Genomic DNA, 21,628 nt, shown 5'->3' with positions numbered 1-21,628 from the left:
AATAGGCTGGCTGACAATTTTTAAAAACCCAGAAAGTGTCTCGTACTTAAGTACAGAACAAGTACTTGTCAAAGCCTGTACAGACGTCATTAACACTTGTGACATTAATGAGTGTGTTACAGTTAGTCCTGCTGAGGAGTCTAATTAAGTACTCATAGTCTATGAGCTTTCCCATCCTGTTCAATTAACTATTTAAACAGTGGGTGGGCAGTAACAGACCTTGGGAGTTTATTACACTGAAGAAAACAAACAGTTATCATTACAGAGTTTCTATTTACACTAAGTGCAAATAACTTCATTTTGTGCCCAAAACAGTGGCTCTCTTCCTGGTACTTCAAGGACACATTGCTGATATGGTTATGGGTTAGGTGCCAATAAGGCAGCACCAATTTATGATTTTAATAAATACAATCCTATACAATGAAAACTGTGTTATGTATAATCTAATGTTATTTGCACTTATAGCATCATTATGAAGTGATTATACATCACTTATACATTATATCACATGCTTATGTGTGCATGTGAGCCTATTCATGGACAACACAACTGCATCTTCTATAGTCCTTATAATAGTGCCAAGTTTCCTAACAATAGAGCATTACTGTAAACTTTAATAGTCAAAAACAACTGATGCTGTTAGGGCCAGTTCAGGGGCTGTTCACACAGAAAGCATTTTCCCAAATTTTTTCAGTGTAAACACACACTAGATGTACAACTTTAACAATTGTGCATGACAGGCATTCTAAAAAGTTAAAAGAAGTTCAACTTTTTTTTTTTAAAGTGTCTTTTTTTCGGTCCACTGACCTGCGTCTCGCGTTTTTAACAGCAAAAACATGTTCTGCATTTTGCACGAGACTCTGGCTGTGTTCGAAATCGCCCCCTATACCCTTAAATAGGGCACTATTTGAGGCGACAGCCAATTGTAGCGGTGTCCGAAACCATAGTGGAAGTTATCGAGCGCACTCATTCAATCCCATAATGCACCGCAATAACGAGTGTACAACTGATGTACACTCAACAGCTAGAAAATACCCAGAATGCACTTTGAGGGTCATGTCATACAGCATATCATACAGGTATTAAATTGGTTTATTAAAGTTTAAACTTGCTAGTTTCCCATTTAACAGCAAGCACAGACTATGCAAAAGGGTCCGAATTCGCTCACTCGTTTTCATTGACTCATTCAAGTGGACTAAATTAGCAAACTAATGTAGAGAATAGTGAATGAGTGTATGGGGGTGATTTTGAACACAGGTTCTGCAAAAGATGAGAGTGCAACAGACAGTCAAACACGTCCATCTAGCCTGCGTTTACATGGAAAAACAATGGAAAAGTAGCGCAGAGGAAAGGAAAATCCATTCTGTGTGAACCGGCCCTTAATTAGTGTTGGATCACATGGCTACAGCCAGTTAAATATTATTAATGATTAAAGGCTAGAGAGCACATGCATACTTATTTTTGTGGTGTTCTTTCTGGTAGTACTTTCAGATTGTAAAACAAACTAACGTAAATGTGAGTTTTGGTGAACATGCCATAGGTTCCGAACGCCACATTCTGCAGAAGACTAAGTGGTGTATTCTGGGTGCAGACATGTCTGGTCCTGTGGCCAGAGCCGCACTGAGGAAGGAGGATCTGAAACTAGATCTCTCAGACCGGCCTTTACTCTTCCGTCTAAAGGAGAACTAAAGCAAAAAATCTACACAAGAGTTTGAAAAATGAGGAAAAAAGGCCTGAGGCCAGCCAATTGGTCATCTATGTATGGATAAATGACATACCAGAATGATAAAAAATGAGAAATCTTAGTTACACTTTATTTTGATGGTACACTTTAGACTTTCTAACTATAGCCTAAGTAACTTTGCTACATGTCAACTATCTGTCATTAGACTGTTAGGTTAGGGTTTAGTAGATTAGGGTTAGTGGAATAAGTTGACATGTAGTTGCAAAGTTACTCATAGTTAGAAGGATGTATGTTGGGGGACCATCGAAATAAAGTGTTACCGAAATCTTTTTTTTTATTATTATTATTATTATTATTATTCAAGCAGTTCACCGAAAGCTAGTATTAGGGTTAAAATTGTATTATTTTATTACACAAAATTTTCATAAAAATGATATTTTGTAAGTCTTGAGGGTCTTAAGGGTCACATGACAACAAAATGGCTTCCTGCATGTCAGTTATGCCACACTGATTCAATAGAAATGTTAATTTGTATTATTTATAAAAAAAATTAAATGCTCCACTGCTTACTTTATTAAGAAATAATAATAATAAAATAATAAATGAATACAAATGTCAAACTACTCCAAAATGTTCTTTTTCCATCAATGTCAGTCTTTCAATGATCCCTGGACAGTTAAACCACCCAGACTTAAAAACGTTCAACACTGAAGAATTTGTCTGAATTCAATTTTGAATGTAACTCTGAATAACTTAATAGAACCGGTGAAAAAAGATCACCATGTCATTGACCCACATCACTGTATGGTTTAGAAAAGCTTCACTTTAGACAAAAACAACACTAATTGCAGACTGTGGCCATCCTTTATAATAGTCTAAAAATGAGTTTCAGTGCGCGCTATCTACAAGACATAGTAAAGTGCGTAAAAAGGCAAAAATATGCCGTTCAAACACGCGCACATTGACGACCTGATCATAAGGTGGTGTGCGTTTTCACAGCGACTAAGCCTGACTTATTAAGCCTGCATAGCGAGTATTCTTCAGTTAGACAGGCTATATCTCCCGTTCCCGGGGTCAGAAGCGCATTGTGAAGATGCTTCAAATGCGCAAAATGTGCCACAAGTGTCCGCTTGACGCGCTCAGACCCATCCATCCTATAAGAGCCATTGAAAAGCCTGAGAAAAACGCAACGCTTTTCTCTTTTAAACCTCGACCATGTCCACGTCCTCAAAAGAATGGATCTAATTAAAACGTTGTACTCGTCATCATTGTCAGAGCATTGCCAAAGTCTGAGAGAAAGAGAGAGAGGCTGGGATGAGGGCAGTGCTAGGATGAGAGTCATATAGAGTCTCTCTCTCCCATTGGTTTGGGGGCGCACTCTGGACACGCAGTCAAGGGAACCTCCTGCCATATAAATAGGGCTGGTTGCTCTTTATTATTCTAGCATCACGGCAGCAGGTTCCTGCTAAGTTTGGAGTTTATACCACAACTGTATGCCTGCTTGAGTTTAACCAGGGCACTGCAGCACAAGGAGTCTGCATGTCGGTTTAGACATGCTCAGCTTTGTGGATACCCGGATTCTGTTGCTGCTTGCAGTGACTTCGTACCTAGCATCATGTCAATGTAAGTCTGAAATATGCTTTTTTGTGTGTCTAACCAAGGATCTTAAGGCTTTTTCTTTCTTCTTCTACTGGATTTGCTCCGCTTGTTTGGTTGAACCTTGCTGGGAAATTTACCTCAAGGAAAGCTAGAACTACATCTGAAGAATTGAGGCGTTTCCTTTTGGCTTTCCACTGTAAAATCCAGCGGATCCTTTTAATGGATACTTCGTGGTCTTGGATATTTTCATCTGTTGCGATTGAGAAACGGAAACACATGGCATAGTTATCAAATACTATAATCAAAAAAAAGTTTTTAAAATATAGTCAAGGACAGCTGGTTAAACGTGTTTAATTTATGGAAAGGGTGCTGCACCTCATCTTTGTCCCAGACTCCAGGAGTGTTTTTTTAATTAAAGGGGGGGTCTGTAAAATCTGCCCCCTGCTGGCTGAAGTCTGTAACATCACATTTAAGCAACATCCTATAAAATTAACTGATTTATATTCTTATCTCATTTAAATTAACTATTTTAAGTATAAAAAGCAACAAGTTCTTTTAAATAATACCCAAATGTTAAGACTCATATATATGCAGAGTGACTTGAAATATAGGCCTATCATAAAATCGATTTTACGCCTCTAAAACCCAAAATGTTTTAGTAAAATATTCTTACCTATTAATATAGCTTTTTTTTTCTTTAGAAAACTAAGAAAACTTACATTTAAAGTGGCATTAGGTCATCAACTTGTAGTCAAATACGCCACCTGGTGTAGAATAAACGACATGACACGTGGCTCCTATAGGATAAAACGATTTAGTGCAGTGGGTTCATAGTTCATAGTTGGCAATGCAACCGGAAGGCCTAAGCATGTAAACAATACCCGATCACCTCTACAGGTTTATAGTACCTGACAACCTCTACTGTATGTGACTCACTTGCTAAAATAAATCAATAAATACATTCAGCATAGGACACTATTATAAATACACTATAGAACAGTATATATTAATATATAATTAATATATATATAATCAAAAGATTGGATATTTGTTAATTTGCTTAAGAAATATTTTTTTTAAAGAGATTTACTCATTTACTATGATTACTTCATTTGAACTCAAATGAATCAGCAATTAATTAGAAAATTAAGCAAGTACAGGGATAAGTATATTGATTAGGAATAATTTTATGCTTTGGGATATAATTTTCTTAGACACTACACTACAATTTTTACATCCATTCATACTGATGCTCTATCATAACAGCACATTTAACTGAAAGATATGAATCTTTTATTGTTTTACAGCAAAATACACACAATTAAATCCAGGCCTACTATAATCAGGTCCTCTCATTTTCTCAACAATGCAAAAAAAAAATCAAAACGGCATAATTTTTCCATTTTAACACATTGATTTTTGCATGTAAGGGTATTGTATTTATCACAAACAGTGTGTGGATACAACAGAATACTATACTGTAGAATAATAAATAGTAGACTTGTCTGGTTTTTATGAACGTTACTGTATTTCAACATTATGTGGAGTGCATAACTCTAATCAATCACCTCTGTCTTTTCCCCTTTTTCTCTCCCTGTTTTTCCGTTTCTTCCTCCACCCCCCCATCTTCATCACACAGCGGTCAGTACACTCGCATGAAGTTATTTCAATTGTATTAATAGAGATATTTACCTGATCTGATCCCAAATCTCCAAGCGGATGATGATATTCGGTGAAAAGATCCTTTGGTCAATCTCAAATAGGCTACACCAGAGCATTTTGGATTATTTCTGGGGTTTTCCGTCTTGCCTGTGACAGGAATGAGGAAAGCAGTCCATTGGCTCAGGCAAATGTCAGTGAAACTAGAGATCACCTTCCCCTGCCTAGCAGACAGCCAGGGCACAATGGACCCTTTTTAGATGGCCTGCTGAAGAGGTGGACTCAAAGTAACAAAATCAACATGCCGCAGAAATTCCTCCAACCTGGTGGATTTTGCCCAGCAGTTCCCTCAAGTGGACATGCATAGCATAGATTATTGGAATTGGCATAAATATGGGATATTATTTGGGATTGAGTCAAACTGTTCACCTGAATATCACATGACAGTATTGATCACCAACAACAGAGGTGCTTAAAGGAGCATAATGAGGAACTTCAGCGGGACAGGCTCATCGTCCTGCTCTAGGCCTGTGTGCTCCTTAAAGCACCTCTGTTGCTACCTTCATTAATATCTAATATCGAATTCCAGGCATGCAGTTAATAGTATTTACTGATGAATACTGGACAGTGCATGTTATAACTCTTTTTGCAGACTAATTTGCATGTTTGTAGTTTTGAAGAAATGCTTTTGATATGAGCTACTGCACATCACATGACATAAGAATCTTAGAAAGCGGGAATAAATAAATCCTGTTTTTATTTATTCACTTTTCTATGTGCAGTTATATTAAGGTTATGTTCATGTTTATGGAACTCAAAGCTGAAAATGCACCCTGCATAGCATGCATATGAAAAGCAAATGTTCTTCATATGAATGTCTGACAGTAAAATGTTAGACTTTAAGCCATAGGTCTGTGCCTGTTGTCTGATTATATTTGTCCATAAATAGGGCCTCAGGGGACCAAAAGGACCCAGAGGTGATAGGGTAAGTTTACACCGTCATTTTTCAGAATTATAGTTATATTTAAAATATGCCAAAGGCTACATTATTACAAGGTGTTTCACTGAACCATTATCTATAAGGACATATGGACAGGAAAAGAGCTATTTCGTATGTTTTGTATAGTTTCAGTTTCACTACACTAGCATAGTGGTCAGTTCACATCAACACTACAGATTTACCTCACATTTTAAAACATTAGAGCAATCACAACTAGCTTAATTGTGTTATTTGTTCTTGTTCTACATAGGGTCCTAAAGGACCAGATGGAAAACCCGGCAGACCTGGACTTGATGGGCCTCCCGGCCCTCCCGGCCCCCCTGGTCTTGGTGGAGTAAGTTTCCATTTCAAACCAAAAACTTTTCCAGACATTTTTTTTTTTTCCATAGCGGTTGAGTGATTAAAGCTTGCGGGTAGTTATATTCGAGGCTTATGCTCCTCCCGTTGACCCATGACCGAGTCATATTTAACATTTGACCTTTAACCTTTGCCCTGAACCTTGGCCTCAAAATGGCTGTGAGGCTGTATTTATTTACAGTGTAATGATAGAAACAGTTTCATAATTTAAGAAACATTTAGAGAATGTCTTTCGCTTTTTTGCGGAATATTTTTTAATGATAGTGGAATATTAAGTTTGGTATTATAAAATTTTGCTAAATATTTGCTCAATTACTTTTGTAGAACTTTGCTGCTCAATATGATGGCGGGAAAGGAGCTGACCCCGGCCCTGGACCAATGGTGAGTTCATGTCATTTAATTTCAGCTTCAATTCCATTTCAGTTGTGAATGCTTTCTGCTAATATTAAATATATTAATATTAAGATTATATTAACTGTGTATTAAATACTTGAACAGTTCAGTACTAAAATATGATGATTTGCACAACTTTCTTTGCCGTAGTGTCCTGCAAATTAAAGATTGGACCTTTTGTTTAAGATGGGCCAACATTGATCATAATAGCTAAACCACTGCTGGTCATACTGGTCACATTCATGTTTACTTTCACTTTCACTTTCTCAGGGTTTGACCGGACCCAGAGGCCCAGCCGGACCCCCTGGTGCCCCTGTGAGTGTTTCAATCTTTTTAACCGGATTGCAGATGTAGATTTGATTCTGTTTCAATAAAAATGTAAATACAATTGAGTGATTTAGAGTAATTATTAGTTCTGATATCACTGATATCATTTTGAGTATATATGGAACTTAAAACATAAATGTGACATTCTTTTATTCCTTTTCCCATGAATAAATAGGGACCTCAAGGATTCCAAGGACATGCTGGTGAGCCTGGAGAGCCCGGACAGGCTGTAAGTATTCTTGGTCAACACTGTTTCGCACAGTTTGGAAATGACCTTTGAACTTAAAAGCTGATATTTTCCCCCCTCTGTCATCTCATAACAGGGAGCTGTTGGTTCTCGTGGTCCCTCTGGACCTCCTGGCAAAAATGGTGAAGATGTGAGTGCTGTAATATCATGAGCTAATACTGAAACGATAACTTGACCATGTAATTCACTGTGTCTTGACCTTCTCTTTTATATTTCTCTCTAAGGGTAACAACGGCAGACCTGGAAAACCTGGAGATAGAGGACCACCTGGATCACAGGTAAGGCATCAAACTATACAGTTTTTTCTTTAAATCAAGCATGTTTGTATCTACCTCAGTAAGGAGCTTCATCTTTGCTCTTTCTTCTACAGGGTGCCCGTGGTTTCCCAGGAACTCCTGGACTCCCTGGCATGAAGGGACACAGAGTAAGTGCTCAGTGTTGAGGAAAGACATTGTAATCTTTCAGACATCAATTCCAACATTTCTCATAGAAGATATACTGAAGTGAGAGCTTACATGCAGTTTCAAGTGCTTCTAGAGACAGACGTGTTTTGTGAGTAATCTCCTAAATAACCATGATCTTCATTTCTTGTTCGTCAGGGTTACACTGGTCTTGATGGACGCAAAGGAGAGCCTGGTGCAGCTGGTGCTAAGGTAATAATCACACATGATGTAAAAGTTTAGCAGCCTAAAGTTTGTGTGCCATGCCAGCTTATGTGGCGATTTTCATAGCGAGATATGAGGTTTTTACCATTTATTGTTGCTTAAAAACTTGGTTGAACTTTGTTTCTTCCAAAACGTTACTTGAATAAAAAAGGTTTCTCACAGGGTTAAACCCAGCATAATCTAAAAAAAAAAAACTTCAAACATGCTAATATTAAAAACTTGGCTCTCTAAAACATCTCAGACTATAAAGAAACGCACCTGCCACTTTCACATAAAGTAATTCAGTTTAGCGGAATCGAAGTGCAATTCAAAAAATATTTGTTTTACAGTTGACTTTTACATATGAAAGGTGCTATAAAAATAACAAGCATTATTATTATTATTGATAATATTACTCATACCGTAAAGCACATTTTTTAGCCCGTATAATGGCTAACTTCAAATCTATTGTGTCATATTTTAAAGGCTTTTGTTTGTCTCTTTTCAACAGGGTGAGAATGGTGCTCCTGGATCAAACGGAACCCCCGGACAGAGAGTAAGTAAAATACTTTTATTTTCTCAGTGATATGAAAATGTTTAATGCATATCCTAATTCTGACTTCAGCACAAATGGCCTTGAATGCATCCCTACTTGAACTCTCATTCCTCTTGTTGCACAGGGTGGTCGTGGTCTTCCTGGTGAGAGAGGTCGTGCTGGCCCTTCTGGCCCAGCTGGTGCTCGCGGTGCTGATGGCAACACTGGTCCTGCTGGCCCTGCTGTGAGTGGATAGGCTGCCCTTTGACCCCTCTGTCTCCTAAAATGTGCCTTATGACATAATCCTGTAGATGTAACAAATTTTCTCTCCTCTCAGGGTCCTTTGGGATCAGCTGGTCCTCCCGGTTTCCCTGGTGCCCCTGGACCTAAGGTATGAGTGACAACCGGTGAATTCAAAGGAGAATTTGACTAAATCTGTAGTCTGCAAAAACCTCTGCATAAAAAAATGCCACAGAAAATTAATAAGAGAAGTTAATACTGGCTGTTCATATCATTTGATTAGATCTCATGTTCTACATTTATCTTTTCTTAAAGGGATAGTTCAGAATTATAATTATATCAACCCTAGAGTTGTTCCAAACCTGTATGAGTTTCTTTCTTCTGCTGAACACAAAAAAAGATATTTTGAAGAATGTTGGTGACCAGACAGTTGACGGTAACCATTGACTTCTATAGTAGGAAAAAAAATACTATGGAAGTCAATGGCTACCGTCGACTGTCTTGTTACCAACATTCTTTAAAATATCCTCTTTTGCGTTTAACAGAAAAATAGAAACTCATACAGGCTCGGAACAATTTGAGGGCGAGTAAATTATCATAGAATTTTACTTTTTGAGTGAACTATCCCTTTAATTCATCATAACAACCGTCCTTCTTTTACAATCTGTAATTTACAATGTCTATAATATTTCACAGGGAGAAGTTGGACCTGTTGGTCCCAATGGCCCATCTGGACCTCAGGGACAAAGAGGAGAGCCAGGCACGAACGGTGCTGTGGGCCCAGTTGGACCCCCTGTGAGTGCATTTGAAATATTTGCAGATAAATTCATCTGATTTTCATTAAGAAAAAAATAATAACGTGTCTCTCTTTGTATTTTTACAGGGTAATCCTGGTGCTAACGGTATCACTGGTGCTAAGGGAGCAGCTGTGAGTTTCCATACGTTTCATACTACTTAATTTGAACAAGAAATATACTAATCATTTTACAGTTCAATTTCAACTGAATTATGGTAAATAATTGGCAAATAGTTTTGACAAAATTGCCAAACATTTATATAATGAGCGAGTACATCACGAATCCTTCTTCCAAACCGTGTTTTTGTCTTATCCCGGATCACTACGGTACGCCTATAATAAATGTTTATATTCGAGTACCTGCGTGACTCGTCATATACATAAACAGAGAAGACGCATGCAGTTGTCTTTATTAACTCATAAAGCTGTTTCATAGTGTACTTTTAAGTTTAAAACTAGCTTAAGTGTCAGAATTCATCATAAAACAAATGACTTTGCATTTACTCGACCGTCTTTACTCAGTGCTTTATCTTAAAATAACACTTCTATGAATCCAACCTTTGTGTGTAAGTGTTTGTTCTTCTTTTTTCTTTTTAAAAAAAATAAATTTCTGATGTCCTCCATAGGGCCTACCTGGCGTTGCTGGTGCCCCTGGCTTTCCTGGCCCTAGAGGAGGCCCTGGCCCCCAGGGACCTTCTGGAGCCTCTGGTCCAAGAGGTCTTGGTGTGAGTACCATGTGATTTGTCACAATGTGCATTAATTATGTACCCAATTGTTAGCTGCCATTTTGGGGTTTTGGCTGAAATAAAAAAGGCTGGAATGTTTTAGAGAAACTATTACTTTAAAGGCCTGTTCAAACCAAGAACGATAACTATAACGATAACTATATTAGTGTCCACACCAAAGCACGATATCGTTCTGTTTATTCTAAGGTTTGTCGTCTGACGCAGCTCTTTAAAGCAGGATGGATTCTGATTGGCTGTCAATTATTTTGATCCTTCATCACCTGGAAAAAAGACGTGATTTCAAAGACAAGACTCTATCTTTAGAGAACTATATCTTTATGGTTATCATTATAGCTATCAGCCTTGGTGTGAACGGGCCTTAACAGATTCAGTATCAGAAATTCTGAACGTGAAATCATCCAGGTTTAATTAGATTTAAAAGAGGACACGTTTTCAATTGTTAACACTCCCACGCCTAGACAATGATCCAAAATCGAACAACAGCATTTTGCAGTCAAATTTATATTGCATAGATCAACAGTAAAATAATTGCATATGTCTTTAGGTCTATACAGTCATTTTTATTTAAACAATATTTTACAAAGAGACGAGATGTTAATCAAAAGTAACACCAATTGAGGAAGGAACATAGTTTAATAATTTATTAAATGTTAAAAGTAGTATGAAAGTTGTTCTATTAAACCACCCCAAGCAAAAGGTCATTTAAAAATTTCGGTTGCCGTTTTGTTTTCGGGGGCATCACTGCCACATCAATTTTTAACAATGAAATTCTGATTTGTACATCTCATTAGTAGAACAATGAAACAGTCTAACCTTTGAACTGTTTTGCTGCTCAGGGTGACCCTGGACCCGTTGGAGTGAAGGGAGATTCTGGTGTCAAGGGTGAACCTGTGAGTAAACACACTGTCAGGCCTCTCAACATATTTTATGAAGGCTGTGCTCTAGCTGAATGTCCTTGTTCACCTCCTTCTTTGAATGCTTCCCGTACAGGGTAGTGCTGGTCCTCAGGGACCCACTGGTCCTTCTGGTGAAGAGGGCAAGAGAGGCTCAACTGGAGAGCAGGGATCTACCGGACCCTTGGGAATGCGTGGACCTAGAGTAAGTTTGTAACTTATTTTTTGATATGTAAGGGGTACCTCCATTTTAATTGTAAGTGTCAGAGAAATTCTCACAATAAGAGAGTACTACAGACAAGTTCTTCCCGTAAGAATAATACTAAACATCTACTGAACTTGATCCTATGGTTAATTGTTAGCATAAAATATACTCATATATGTAATTGGTTATTTATTTTTATTAATCTATGTACATTTACGTTTCTTGCAGGGAGCCGCTGGTACTCGTGGTCTGCCTGGTCTGGCTGGCAGATCGGGCCCAATGGTAAGATTCAAGTGATATTAAAAGTCCTGTTTTGTATTGAATCAAACTACAGTAGTGGCCAAAAGTGACGTCCGGAGATGGTATTTGTTTTTGGTGACCCTAAAAGTTTGATCAAACCATCAAAATCTGAGGACAATATTTTATGTATATTATTTTTTTTAGGTTTTATCTTGTCAAAATTATTTGGCCAAAACAGCAAACTACAGCTACAGGTTTTATTTTACTATATATATAAAAAGAAATGCTTAGAAAAACAAAAAGCTCACAGGAAACAGCATAACAACATAACAGGTATTAATATTTTCTTGGTTCTCTTGTTTTTGCATGTGTTCATTATTTCTTGTTATGACAGCCTGGACAAAAATTGTGTCACACAATTTGGCACATTTCATTGTGTTATCACAAATAAAACAATTGACTTCAAGCACAACTACGCAATATGCTTACAAAATCTTTAACAATTTTTCACACAAAAAGTGTGAAGATGTAAATTTTCCTAGACCGGACATCACTTTTGCCCACTAGTGTATGTATATAGAATGTGACAGTAGTTTAGCTGCGTTGGATAAAAGCATAAATCGCTAACCATCAGGTCATTTATAAATAAAAACTAAATAATATATCTTTGAAGCACAGTTTCAAATTGATCTGATGCTTTTTTTAAGACACTGATCTCTGACTCTTGTACCTTCAGGGCATGCCTGGTACCCGTGGTGCCACTGGTGCACCTGGAGCCCGTGGACCTCCTGGAGATGCTGGTCGTGCTGGTGAGGCTGGTCTTGTTGGGGCCAGAGTGAGTATCACAATTAGCCTTCCACTACTTTTCATCTGTTCAGTCCATTATGACAGGGAAAATCTGTAGATTACAAAGCAAGAAATACATGTAATATACCTAATCTCTACAATTCCACAAGTATGTTTGATATAAACATCACCCTTATCTTAAATCTTTTCAGGGTCTCCCTGGTAGCCCTGGCATTTCTGGACCCCCTGGAAAGGAAGGACCTTCTGTGAGTACAATCGCTGTTTATACACATAATATACATATTATCAGTTACCCAAAGTAATTTCTAAAAACATGCAATTAAAAAAAAATGTAATAATGAAAGCAATGACAAAAATATTACAAATATTATGAGCAATGTGCTTTGTTTGCCGCATTCTAGGGTGCCGCTGGTCAAGATGGTCGCTCCGGCCCTCCTGGCCCAACTGGACCCAGAGGCCAGCCTGGTAATATTGGATTCCCCGGTCCCAAGGGACCTTCTGTAAGTAATGACTCCATTTTGTGCATTTCACCTTTATTTAGAGATTCAAAAAGTATCATTGAGCTTATCAATAAACCTCCTTGCAGGGCGAGCCTGGCAAGCCTGGTGAGAAGGGACCTGCTGGTCCTACTGGACTGAGAGTAAGTGATACAGAGAGAGAGAGAGAGGAATATATGCTATTCGTCAGTATCATTAGTTATTGAGCTGCTCTGATTCAGTTCCGTACTTTTCACTCAGGGTCAGCCTGGTCCTGATGGTAACAACGGCCCTGCTGGTCCCGTCGGACTTGCTGTAAGTAGACCATCTTAAATTTTCTGAACACATTACTTTTCACTTTTTCTTAGTGCTAATAGATCGTTGTCTTCTCATTTAGGGTGGCCCAGGTGAGAAAGGAGAGCAGGGACCCTCTGGTGCTCCTGGTTTCCAGGTCAGTGTCACGTCATGCCTGCTAAAACTTTACTAAAAGTACTCTATGAAGTTAAATCTAAGAAGTGTTTCTCAACCTTTTTTTGTCTTATGTACACCCATAATCTGTAGGGATCGAGTACCCTCTATTTACACTAAAACAACTTACATTATACTGGGTATCATTAAGCATTATCATACATATTATTAAAGGGGTTGTTATTACAGTGAATTACTTTTAAACTAAAAGCAATCAATACAGTGGGCGAGAAGCTTAGCTTGTAGCTTGAGCTTATTTGTTTTGGCAGTTCACAGCCAGGTGTAAGAAACGCAGACGAAAGCAAAAGCGAAAAGCAAAAGGTTTCCATGTACCCCCTAGGTGTACCCATGGTTGCGAATCACTGTCATAGACAAAACATAAGATAAAGTTGTAATAGTCTTGTATGCATTCTACCCGTTCATCTAGTGACTGAGTCTTCTCAACAACTTATGTCGCTCATTCAACTTTAACAGGGTCTTCCTGGCCCCGCTGGACCCGTTGGTGAGGCTGGCAAGCCCGGAGATAGAGTAAGTTCTTGTCACAATGAACATCTTGCATTAAATTTACAATGCACATTCTGCAGTGCATACAGAAAATAAATATATATTACTTAATAACACTGAATATAACACTGAGCCAATTCTTACTTTAGAGCATGCATTTCCTGTGCTTTATTGACGAATGAGAATTTATTGTTTTCAAGGCTTACCTGCAATGCGGCTTATGTAGTTTTTGGTTCACTTGCATAATATTGGATGCACAATGTCATGCAAATCAATTACAAATAATCAACATCTCTCAACAGGGTATCCCTGGAGATCAAGGTGCATCAGGACCTTCTGGCGTGAAGGTAACCTACCTATCTCTGATTTCTTGTTGCTCTGATGTGTTTATTTTCACATTCTGGAGAATAAATAACTGTTCTTCCTCCCTTTTATCACTGTTTAGGGAGAGCGTGGTAACCCTGGACCCGCTGGTGCTGCTGGTGCTCAGGGACCCATTGGTGCTCGTGGCCCTTCTGGTACTCCTGGCCCTGATGGAAACAAAGTAGGTATATGTGTCACCAAACACCATCCAGACAGATCATTTTTATGAGTATAACTGACAAAATATGTATTCTTCAGGGAGAGCCTGGTGCAGCTGGAGCTGCTGGTGGCCCTGGACACCAGGGAGCTGCTGGCATGCCTGGTGAGCGTGGTGCCGCTGGCACCCCTGGACCTAAGGGAGAGAAGGTATGAGTTGGAGCAATGCTCATGTTCGCCATAATGATGAAACAGCTTTGGAGAAAATGTTGATGTACTTATACAGCATTCCGTAGTGGATATGTTGCCAAACCTGTCTGACTCCTAGCTGACTGAAAATATTTATCTGATTCACAGGGTGAGGCTGGATACAGAGGACTTGAGGGCAATGCTGGAAGAGATGGTGCCCGTGTAAGTATACCATGTACCTAGATCTCATTTTATACGTAATTTAAAAAAAGCATACATTTAGATTTGATTGTATTTTTCTTTCATTCACAGGGTGCTCCTGGACCCAGTGGACCCCCTGGACCCGCCGGTGCTAATGGTGACAAGGTAAAGAGCTTTCTCTCAGCTATTATGTCCGATCAAAGTGGAGAATTGTTGCTATCTTCGTAAATCATTGAAATTTCCCCACCCTCCCACTCCCTATTTTCTAATGGATCTTGCGTGATGCATTGCACATCATAACCATAATATGTCAAAAGCGACAGCATAAAAATGAATATATTTAATGGCATGTCACTGACAGAACGTTAAAAATGATCTCCTTGATCCACCGCTTGAAGAAGAAACCCCTGCTGGCAACTGATACAATATGGCCAGATATAGAAAATCACTGCTGCCCTCTGCCGGATATTTCAAACAATATTCCGTGATTCAAATACACTGGAGTTGGGTTATTTACCAATGGTGATCAACAGTGTATGATTCTTACTATATAATAAACAGTAATCAAACATTACTGCATTCATTTAAATGTGGTCCAAATCAGATTTTTACTCCTCACTATGAAACAGATCTGTTTTTAGATGACAGTGATACTCACTGTTGCATATGTGGAAACAAATTAGAAACATATACCGGTGAATCTTGCTTTGAAAATTGAAAACAGATGAAATGCTAATGCATTGATTTAAGATTGGAAGTCCAATGTTCTTCTAATGCAAAATATATTAAATGTCAAGAACAGTACTGTGAAATTTGTTTCGGCATGATTAAGGTGTTGAAGGACTGTCACCAGTTTAGAACAAGCTTTCGGCATGAATGTAGCTGAACTGTTCTGAGGGATCACCAAAATAATTTACAAGTACAACCTTGAGACTTGGGACAGTCGAAAAGAAAGTCATAACCTACAAATAATTGATTTAGAAGACTGGCAAAAGTATAAAAAGTAGTTTTAAAGAACATTTTGATCAAACTTACCTCTTTGTTCTCTTCCAGGGTGAGACTGGCTCCTTCGGTCCTCCTGGATCTGCTGGTGCTCGTGGTGCTCCTGTAAGTATTATGATCATTTCTTTATCACACATTGATACCATGATCCTTTCTATCATGCAAATTGTCCAATATTGAGGAAAACTGACTAGAAAAATAAATAACTGAGCATAAGCTATAATTCACTTCAGAATCAAGCATTCATGCTCAAGTGTTGCCCTGTCTTTTAGGGAGAGCGTGGTGAGTCTGGCCCTGCTGGACCTGCCGGTTTTGCTGGACCCCCTGTAAGTCCACATGAATTCTGCTGAAGTCTGCTACTAAAGAATGCTTCTTCATTCAATTTTAGACATCCAACTCAGCTGATTTATAAACTCTGAACAGACATGCACTGAAAAATGACATGGACACAATAATTCTTGTAGGGTGCTGACGGCCAGACTGGACAAAGAGGCGAGAAAGGACCTGCTGGTGTAAAGGGTGACACTGGACCCCCTGGCCCTGCTGGTCCTGCTGGCAACACTGGACCCCTCGTAAGTTTGAGACTACATTTAATTTGGCACATTTACTGGCAAAGAAATATGCCTAACTGAGACTTTACTTCTTGGGTATAATTGTAAAAATCTGAGCAAGTGTAGTAGTATGTAGTAGTAGTCTAGACAACACATTTATGTACCTCTTTTATGATTTTGAACTTGTTCTAAATGTCTTGTGCATCTTTAGGGTCCTTCTGGTCCTGCTGGCCCACCTGGTGCCCGTGGTGACGGTGGTCCCCCTGTAAGTATGCTTTAATGGATTATTTTATGGTATTATCAGGAGGTTTTTTTGTTTGACACATGAATATCTGGCTCTATCCTAGGGTCTGACTGGCTTCCCTGGTGCTGCTGGCAGAGTTGGACCTCCTGGTCCTGCTGTGAGTTATATCAGATAACTATAAATTAACTTGTTGAGACCTAATACTTCAGACCTTCTGCTTGCCTCATTTCAGGATATAATGCCATCTTCATGGTCTCACATGAAATCTGGTTTTCTTCCCAACCATTAGGGTATTGTTGGAGCTGCTGGTCCCACTGGTGCTGCTGGAAAGGATGGCCCACGTGGTGCTCGTGGTGATGTTGGCCCTGCTGGTCCCCCAGGAGAGAATGGAATGATTGGACCCCCTGGTCTGGCTGGCGAGAAGGGATCTCCTGGAGAGGCTGGCGTACCTGTAAGTACTAGATGAACTAGCCAGACCGTGTTAATTGCAAAGTATTACCAAGTATATATTATGTCTCATTATAAACTTGTTCTGTTTAAAAATAGGGAGCACCTGGATCTGCTGGGCCTCAGGGTCAGCTGGGAAGTGCAGGATTCAATGGTCTTCCTGGCTCCAGAGGTGACCGTGGTCTTCCTGGTGGTCCCGGTCCTGTTGTAAGTGCACTGACCAACCTCCTGATTGTGTCCGAACTGATCAAAACTAACTTGTTAAAGGGTAAATAAATATTGATGATTTTTTTTTTGTGTACTTTAGGGTGAACCTGGTAGAGTTGGCCCAGCTGGTGCCCCTGGCCCCCGTGGCCCCTCTGGTAACATTGGCATGCCCGGTATGACTGGTCCTCAGGGTGAGGCTGGACGTGAGGCAAGTAACAGTTTTACTTAGACTTTCCTTAAGACACACAATTTGCAGGGTCATACAATATTTACATATGCTTCTGTGTTGCTTTTTAGGGAAGCCCTGGTAATGATGGACCTCCTGGCCGTCCTGGTGTTGCTGGCCTTAAGGTATTCAGCTAATTTATTCATATTGGTCCATCACTAGCTTATCCTAAGACTGTAGTCTTGTAAGAACAGATTGTGTTATTGTATATATAACAAAATTTAACTGAACTGGACTATTTCAACTGCCAGGGTGATCGTGGTGAGCCTGGTTCCGCTGGAACCTCTGGACCTGCCGGCGCTCCTGGACCCAACGGACCATCAGGCGCTGTTGGCAGACCCGGAAACCGCGGTGAATCTGTATGTGTCACTGAACATAACCACAGCATTTACTGAATTACAAGCAAATAACTAAACAATCTCTCATTTACACACCCTTCAGGGACCTTCTGGTTCTTCTGGCCCTGCTGGATCTGCTGGAGCAAGAGGTGCACCTGTAAGTGTGTCAGACAGAAGGACACGGTAAATAGCTTCTATAAAAGTTTCTTCCTTTCAATTAATTCATGTCTCTCTTTCTTTAACAGGGCCCTTCTGGACCTCGTGGTGAGAAGGGTGTTGCTGGAGACAAAGGAGATAGGGGCATGAAGGGACTTCGTGGACATCCTGGTCTGCAGGGAATGCCCGGACCCAATGTAAGTGGTACAACTTTGCTGATAAACGTCTGTTAGAACAGTTTGTTTAGTTCTCATACAGATTATTAAACAGTGGTGAACAAAGTACAAATCAATTACTTGATACAAATTCTCTATTCAATTAGTACTCCAGTAAAAGTACTCGTTTTCAGTTTTACTTGAGTAAAAGTGCAAAAGTACTTAATTTTTAATGTACTCATGATTTAAAAGTTCTGATCAATGAACCAATTATTTATTTAAGCCAGTACTAGACAAACTAGTCAGTGTTCAGCTCAAATAAGAATGATTAGTGTATACATTTAATATGTATAGCAAATAAGCACACTATCACACTATCAAAACAAACTTTAATATACTAAAATATCAATTTAAAAAAGCTTGCCCTTTTACAACAGATTTAGTTCACAAGTAACTGACAGTCATGACCTATATATGATTTCATTGACAATAATACTAAAATTCATTAGTTTCATGCCATGCACATTTAAGCTCTGACAATATCCCTGTTCTTGGCTCATTTTGACCAGATCATTGAATCAGTGATTTGATGACTCAACAACAGATGCAATTGGGTCAGTCCAAATTGTCAGTGTTATTTGTGAACCAATTCAGCAGGTTCACTGGAAAGAATCAATTTGTTCACGAATTGGACATCGCTCTTGCATCTCAAAAGGAATGGCGATATCTTCAGTTCAAAATAAAGAAGAACGCTATGTTTTATGAAATGTAGTGGAGTAAAAAGGATGATATTATGTTTTGGAATGTAGTAAAGTAAAATTTCCCCAAAATAAAAAGTTGAAAAAATTTACTTAAAAACAGTAACGCAGTAGAAATACTTTTTTTTTGTTATTAAATGATTGAGCATAAAAGACTCCACAACAAGAACAAATGTAACTGTCTTACAGGGTCCTTCTGGTGACAGTGGCCCTGCTGGTATTGCTGGTCCTTCTGGTCCAAGAGTAAGTAACTTTCTCATTCTCCAGACTTAGGATTTTGTCATGACATTGAGGAAATGTGCATAATGGTTATCTGCAATTTGTCTTCAGGGCCCATCTGGTCCTAATGGTCCCCCTGGTAAGGACGGCTCAAATGGCATGCCTGGTGCTATTGGACCCCCTGGACACCGTGGTCCTTCTGGACATGTTGGACCTGCTGTAAGTAAATATGCATTTGAGTATTTCTTCTACGCAGATATTTTTTTATTTTATGTTTCCAGAGACAATTAATTGTTAATAGTAAGACAATGTAAGAAAATAAATGCATATAATACATATAATATAGAAAATGCTATACCTTACCTTGAGATTGAATGTAGAGAAAAACACAAAGTTGTAACCATAAATACGATATGTGGTTAATCAATGTTGTGTTTGACCGTAGGGTCCTCCTGGAACTCCTGGTCTTCCCGGACCCCCTGGTCCATCTGGTGGTGGATATGACACATCTGGAGGCTATGATGAGTACAGAGCTGACCAGGGCTCTCTCAGGGCCAAGGATTATGAGGTGGATGCCACCATCAAGTCCTTGAACACTCAGATTGACAATCTGCTTTCCCCTGAGGGCTCAAAGAAGAACCCTGCCCGTACTTGCCGTGACATCAGGCTGAGCCACCCAGAATGGAGCAGCGGTAAGTGACCAAAGCTATTTCAAGTGCTCCTTTTTCCAGTAGCTCTAACTCTTACTTCTTCTAATTTCCCCTAATTAACTATGTTGCTTTCTTCCCCTGCAGGTTTCTACTGGATCGACCCCAACCAGGGCTGCACCATGGATGCCATCAAGGCCTACTGCGACTTTTCTACTGGCCAAACCTGCATCCACCCCCACCCCGAGAGCATCCCACAAAAGAACTGGTACAGAAACTCCCAGGAGAAGAAACACATTTGGTTTGGCGAGACCATCAATGGTGGTACTGAGGTGAGTCACAGTATTGAAACAGGACAAAGTGAATGACTGTTCAAGATATATAAAGAGAAAGTAGTCTGAAGGTTGCATTCTTCCATTCTCTTTTCAGTTTGCTTACAATGATGAGACCCTGAGCCCACAGTCCATGGCTACTCAACTGGCCTTCATGCGTCTCCTGGCCAACCAGGCAGTCCAGAACATCACCTACCACTGCAAGAACAGCATCGCCTACATGGATGCTGAGAATGGAAACCTGAAGAAGGCTGTGTTGCTGCAGGGCTCCAACGATGTTGAGCTCAGGGCAGAGGGCAACAGCCGCTTCACTTTCAGCGTCCTAGAGGATGGCTGCAGTGTAAGTTCTCTTTTTACACTTTGATTAAACTGACAAAATCTTCATTCAGTTAGCACGAAATGTACAAAATAAGAGGTTAAAGGGATAGTTCACACAAAAAATGAAAATTCTGTCCTTAATTACTCACCCTTATGTCGTTCCAAACCCCGAAGACTTTCGTTTATCTTCAGAATACAAATGAAATGTCCCTCCAGTGACAGCTACACTTTGACACCTAAAGTTCATTTAGAGATCGTAAAACTAATCCAAATGAATTGAACAGTTTAGTCCAAATTTTCTGAGGAGACTATAATTTTCATTTTTGGGTGAACTAACCCTTTAAGAGGTTAATATTATACAGTCACAGTGGATAGTGCTCAGCATGCATGTGAGATGGTCCATACATTTTTACATCACAGCATGTTTATGACAGTTTGATGTTTGTCAAAATAAAACCCCAAAAAACGTCACTTAATACGTTTTGTCTTTTTGTTGTGTCCCTGCAGAGACACACTGGCCAGTGGAGCAAGACAGTCATTGAATACAGAACAAATAAACCATCTCGCCTTCCAATCCTCGACGTTGCACCTTTGGACATTGGTGGCGCAGATCAAGAGTTTGGTTTGGACATTGGCCCAGTCTGTTTCAAATAAATAGACTCATGATAAATTAAACGAGAGAAAGAAAGAAAAAAGAAAAATCTCTGCCCTTCTTTCTGTGTTTTTTTTATACTGAATGCTGATTTTTTTTCCGCAAATCCACTTGCTTAAGCTGGGCTCTATCGGAGAGGACCAATGGACTGAACGGAGCATTGCGCAATGCAAATTAATACAGCAGCCCAAAGAGACACGGGATAACACCATGTTATGGGACATGTCATCATTTTGTAAAATAAAGGAAGTGTAATAAAAACAATGAAAGTATACATCACTTTGTGGTCTTTGTATATCTTCCAGAGAGGAAGTTTAAAACCACATTTTTCCGTAAGGTTTAAACTACCTCATGTGTAAAGGAAAATAATAATCAACATCCTAGTTGTCACTAGTTGGTACTAAGACTTCAAGTTCTGTCCTGTTTCAAAGGTGCTCCAATACTTGAAGCAGTGATATTATATGGTGCTAAACATGCAGCTGTGGAAAAGAAACCACTGTTACTGTATTACTTTGTATTGTCTCTGAGGAATATTGCACAGGTCCCCCTGATAACCCCATTTTTAAGCAGGTGGAATATTCCTAAACCCGATGTTTTGTCTGGTTTTTACTTTTTGTTTCATTTGTTTTTGTTTTCTCAGAGTTTTG

At 39.2% G+C, this 21,628-nt stretch overlaps 1 protein-coding gene across 1 annotated transcript; it reads left to right on the top strand.

Annotated features, from left to right (window-relative positions):
• Positions 1 to 4,922: 4,922 nt before the first annotated feature.
• On the top strand, positions 4,923 to 21,628 carry col1a2 (collagen, type I, alpha 2). Its single transcript, XM_079878223.1, has 48 exons — positions 4,923 to 5,927; positions 6,193 to 6,276; positions 6,624 to 6,680; positions 6,963 to 7,007; positions 7,195 to 7,248; positions 7,343 to 7,396; positions 7,491 to 7,544; positions 7,637 to 7,690; positions 7,866 to 7,919; positions 8,422 to 8,466; positions 8,591 to 8,689; positions 8,783 to 8,836; positions 9,382 to 9,480; positions 9,569 to 9,613; positions 10,108 to 10,206; positions 11,064 to 11,117; positions 11,218 to 11,325; positions 11,554 to 11,607; positions 12,302 to 12,400; positions 12,564 to 12,617; positions 12,774 to 12,872; positions 12,959 to 13,012; positions 13,110 to 13,163; positions 13,246 to 13,299; positions 13,791 to 13,844; positions 14,123 to 14,167; positions 14,266 to 14,364; positions 14,442 to 14,549; positions 14,697 to 14,750; positions 14,841 to 14,894; positions 15,783 to 15,836; positions 16,004 to 16,057; positions 16,196 to 16,303; positions 16,494 to 16,547; positions 16,630 to 16,683; positions 16,816 to 16,977; positions 17,073 to 17,180; positions 17,281 to 17,388; positions 17,478 to 17,531; positions 17,658 to 17,765; positions 17,848 to 17,901; positions 17,990 to 18,097; positions 19,003 to 19,056; positions 19,144 to 19,251; positions 19,478 to 19,724; positions 19,827 to 20,011; positions 20,109 to 20,351; positions 20,837 to 21,628. The coding sequence occupies exons 3-48, from the start codon at positions 6,678 to 6,680 to the stop codon at positions 20,981 to 20,983; spliced, it is 3,813 nt and encodes a 1,270-aa protein (XP_079734349.1). The 5' UTR covers positions 4,923 to 5,927; positions 6,193 to 6,276; positions 6,624 to 6,677; the 3' UTR covers positions 20,984 to 21,628.

This window comes from Squalius cephalus, assembly GCF_949319135.1.
Source record: "Squalius cephalus genome assembly, chromosome: 8".
Taxonomy (NCBI): domain Eukaryota; kingdom Metazoa; phylum Chordata; class Actinopteri; order Cypriniformes; family Leuciscidae; genus Squalius; species Squalius cephalus.
This window is presented reverse-complemented; position numbering and strand designations above follow the sequence as displayed.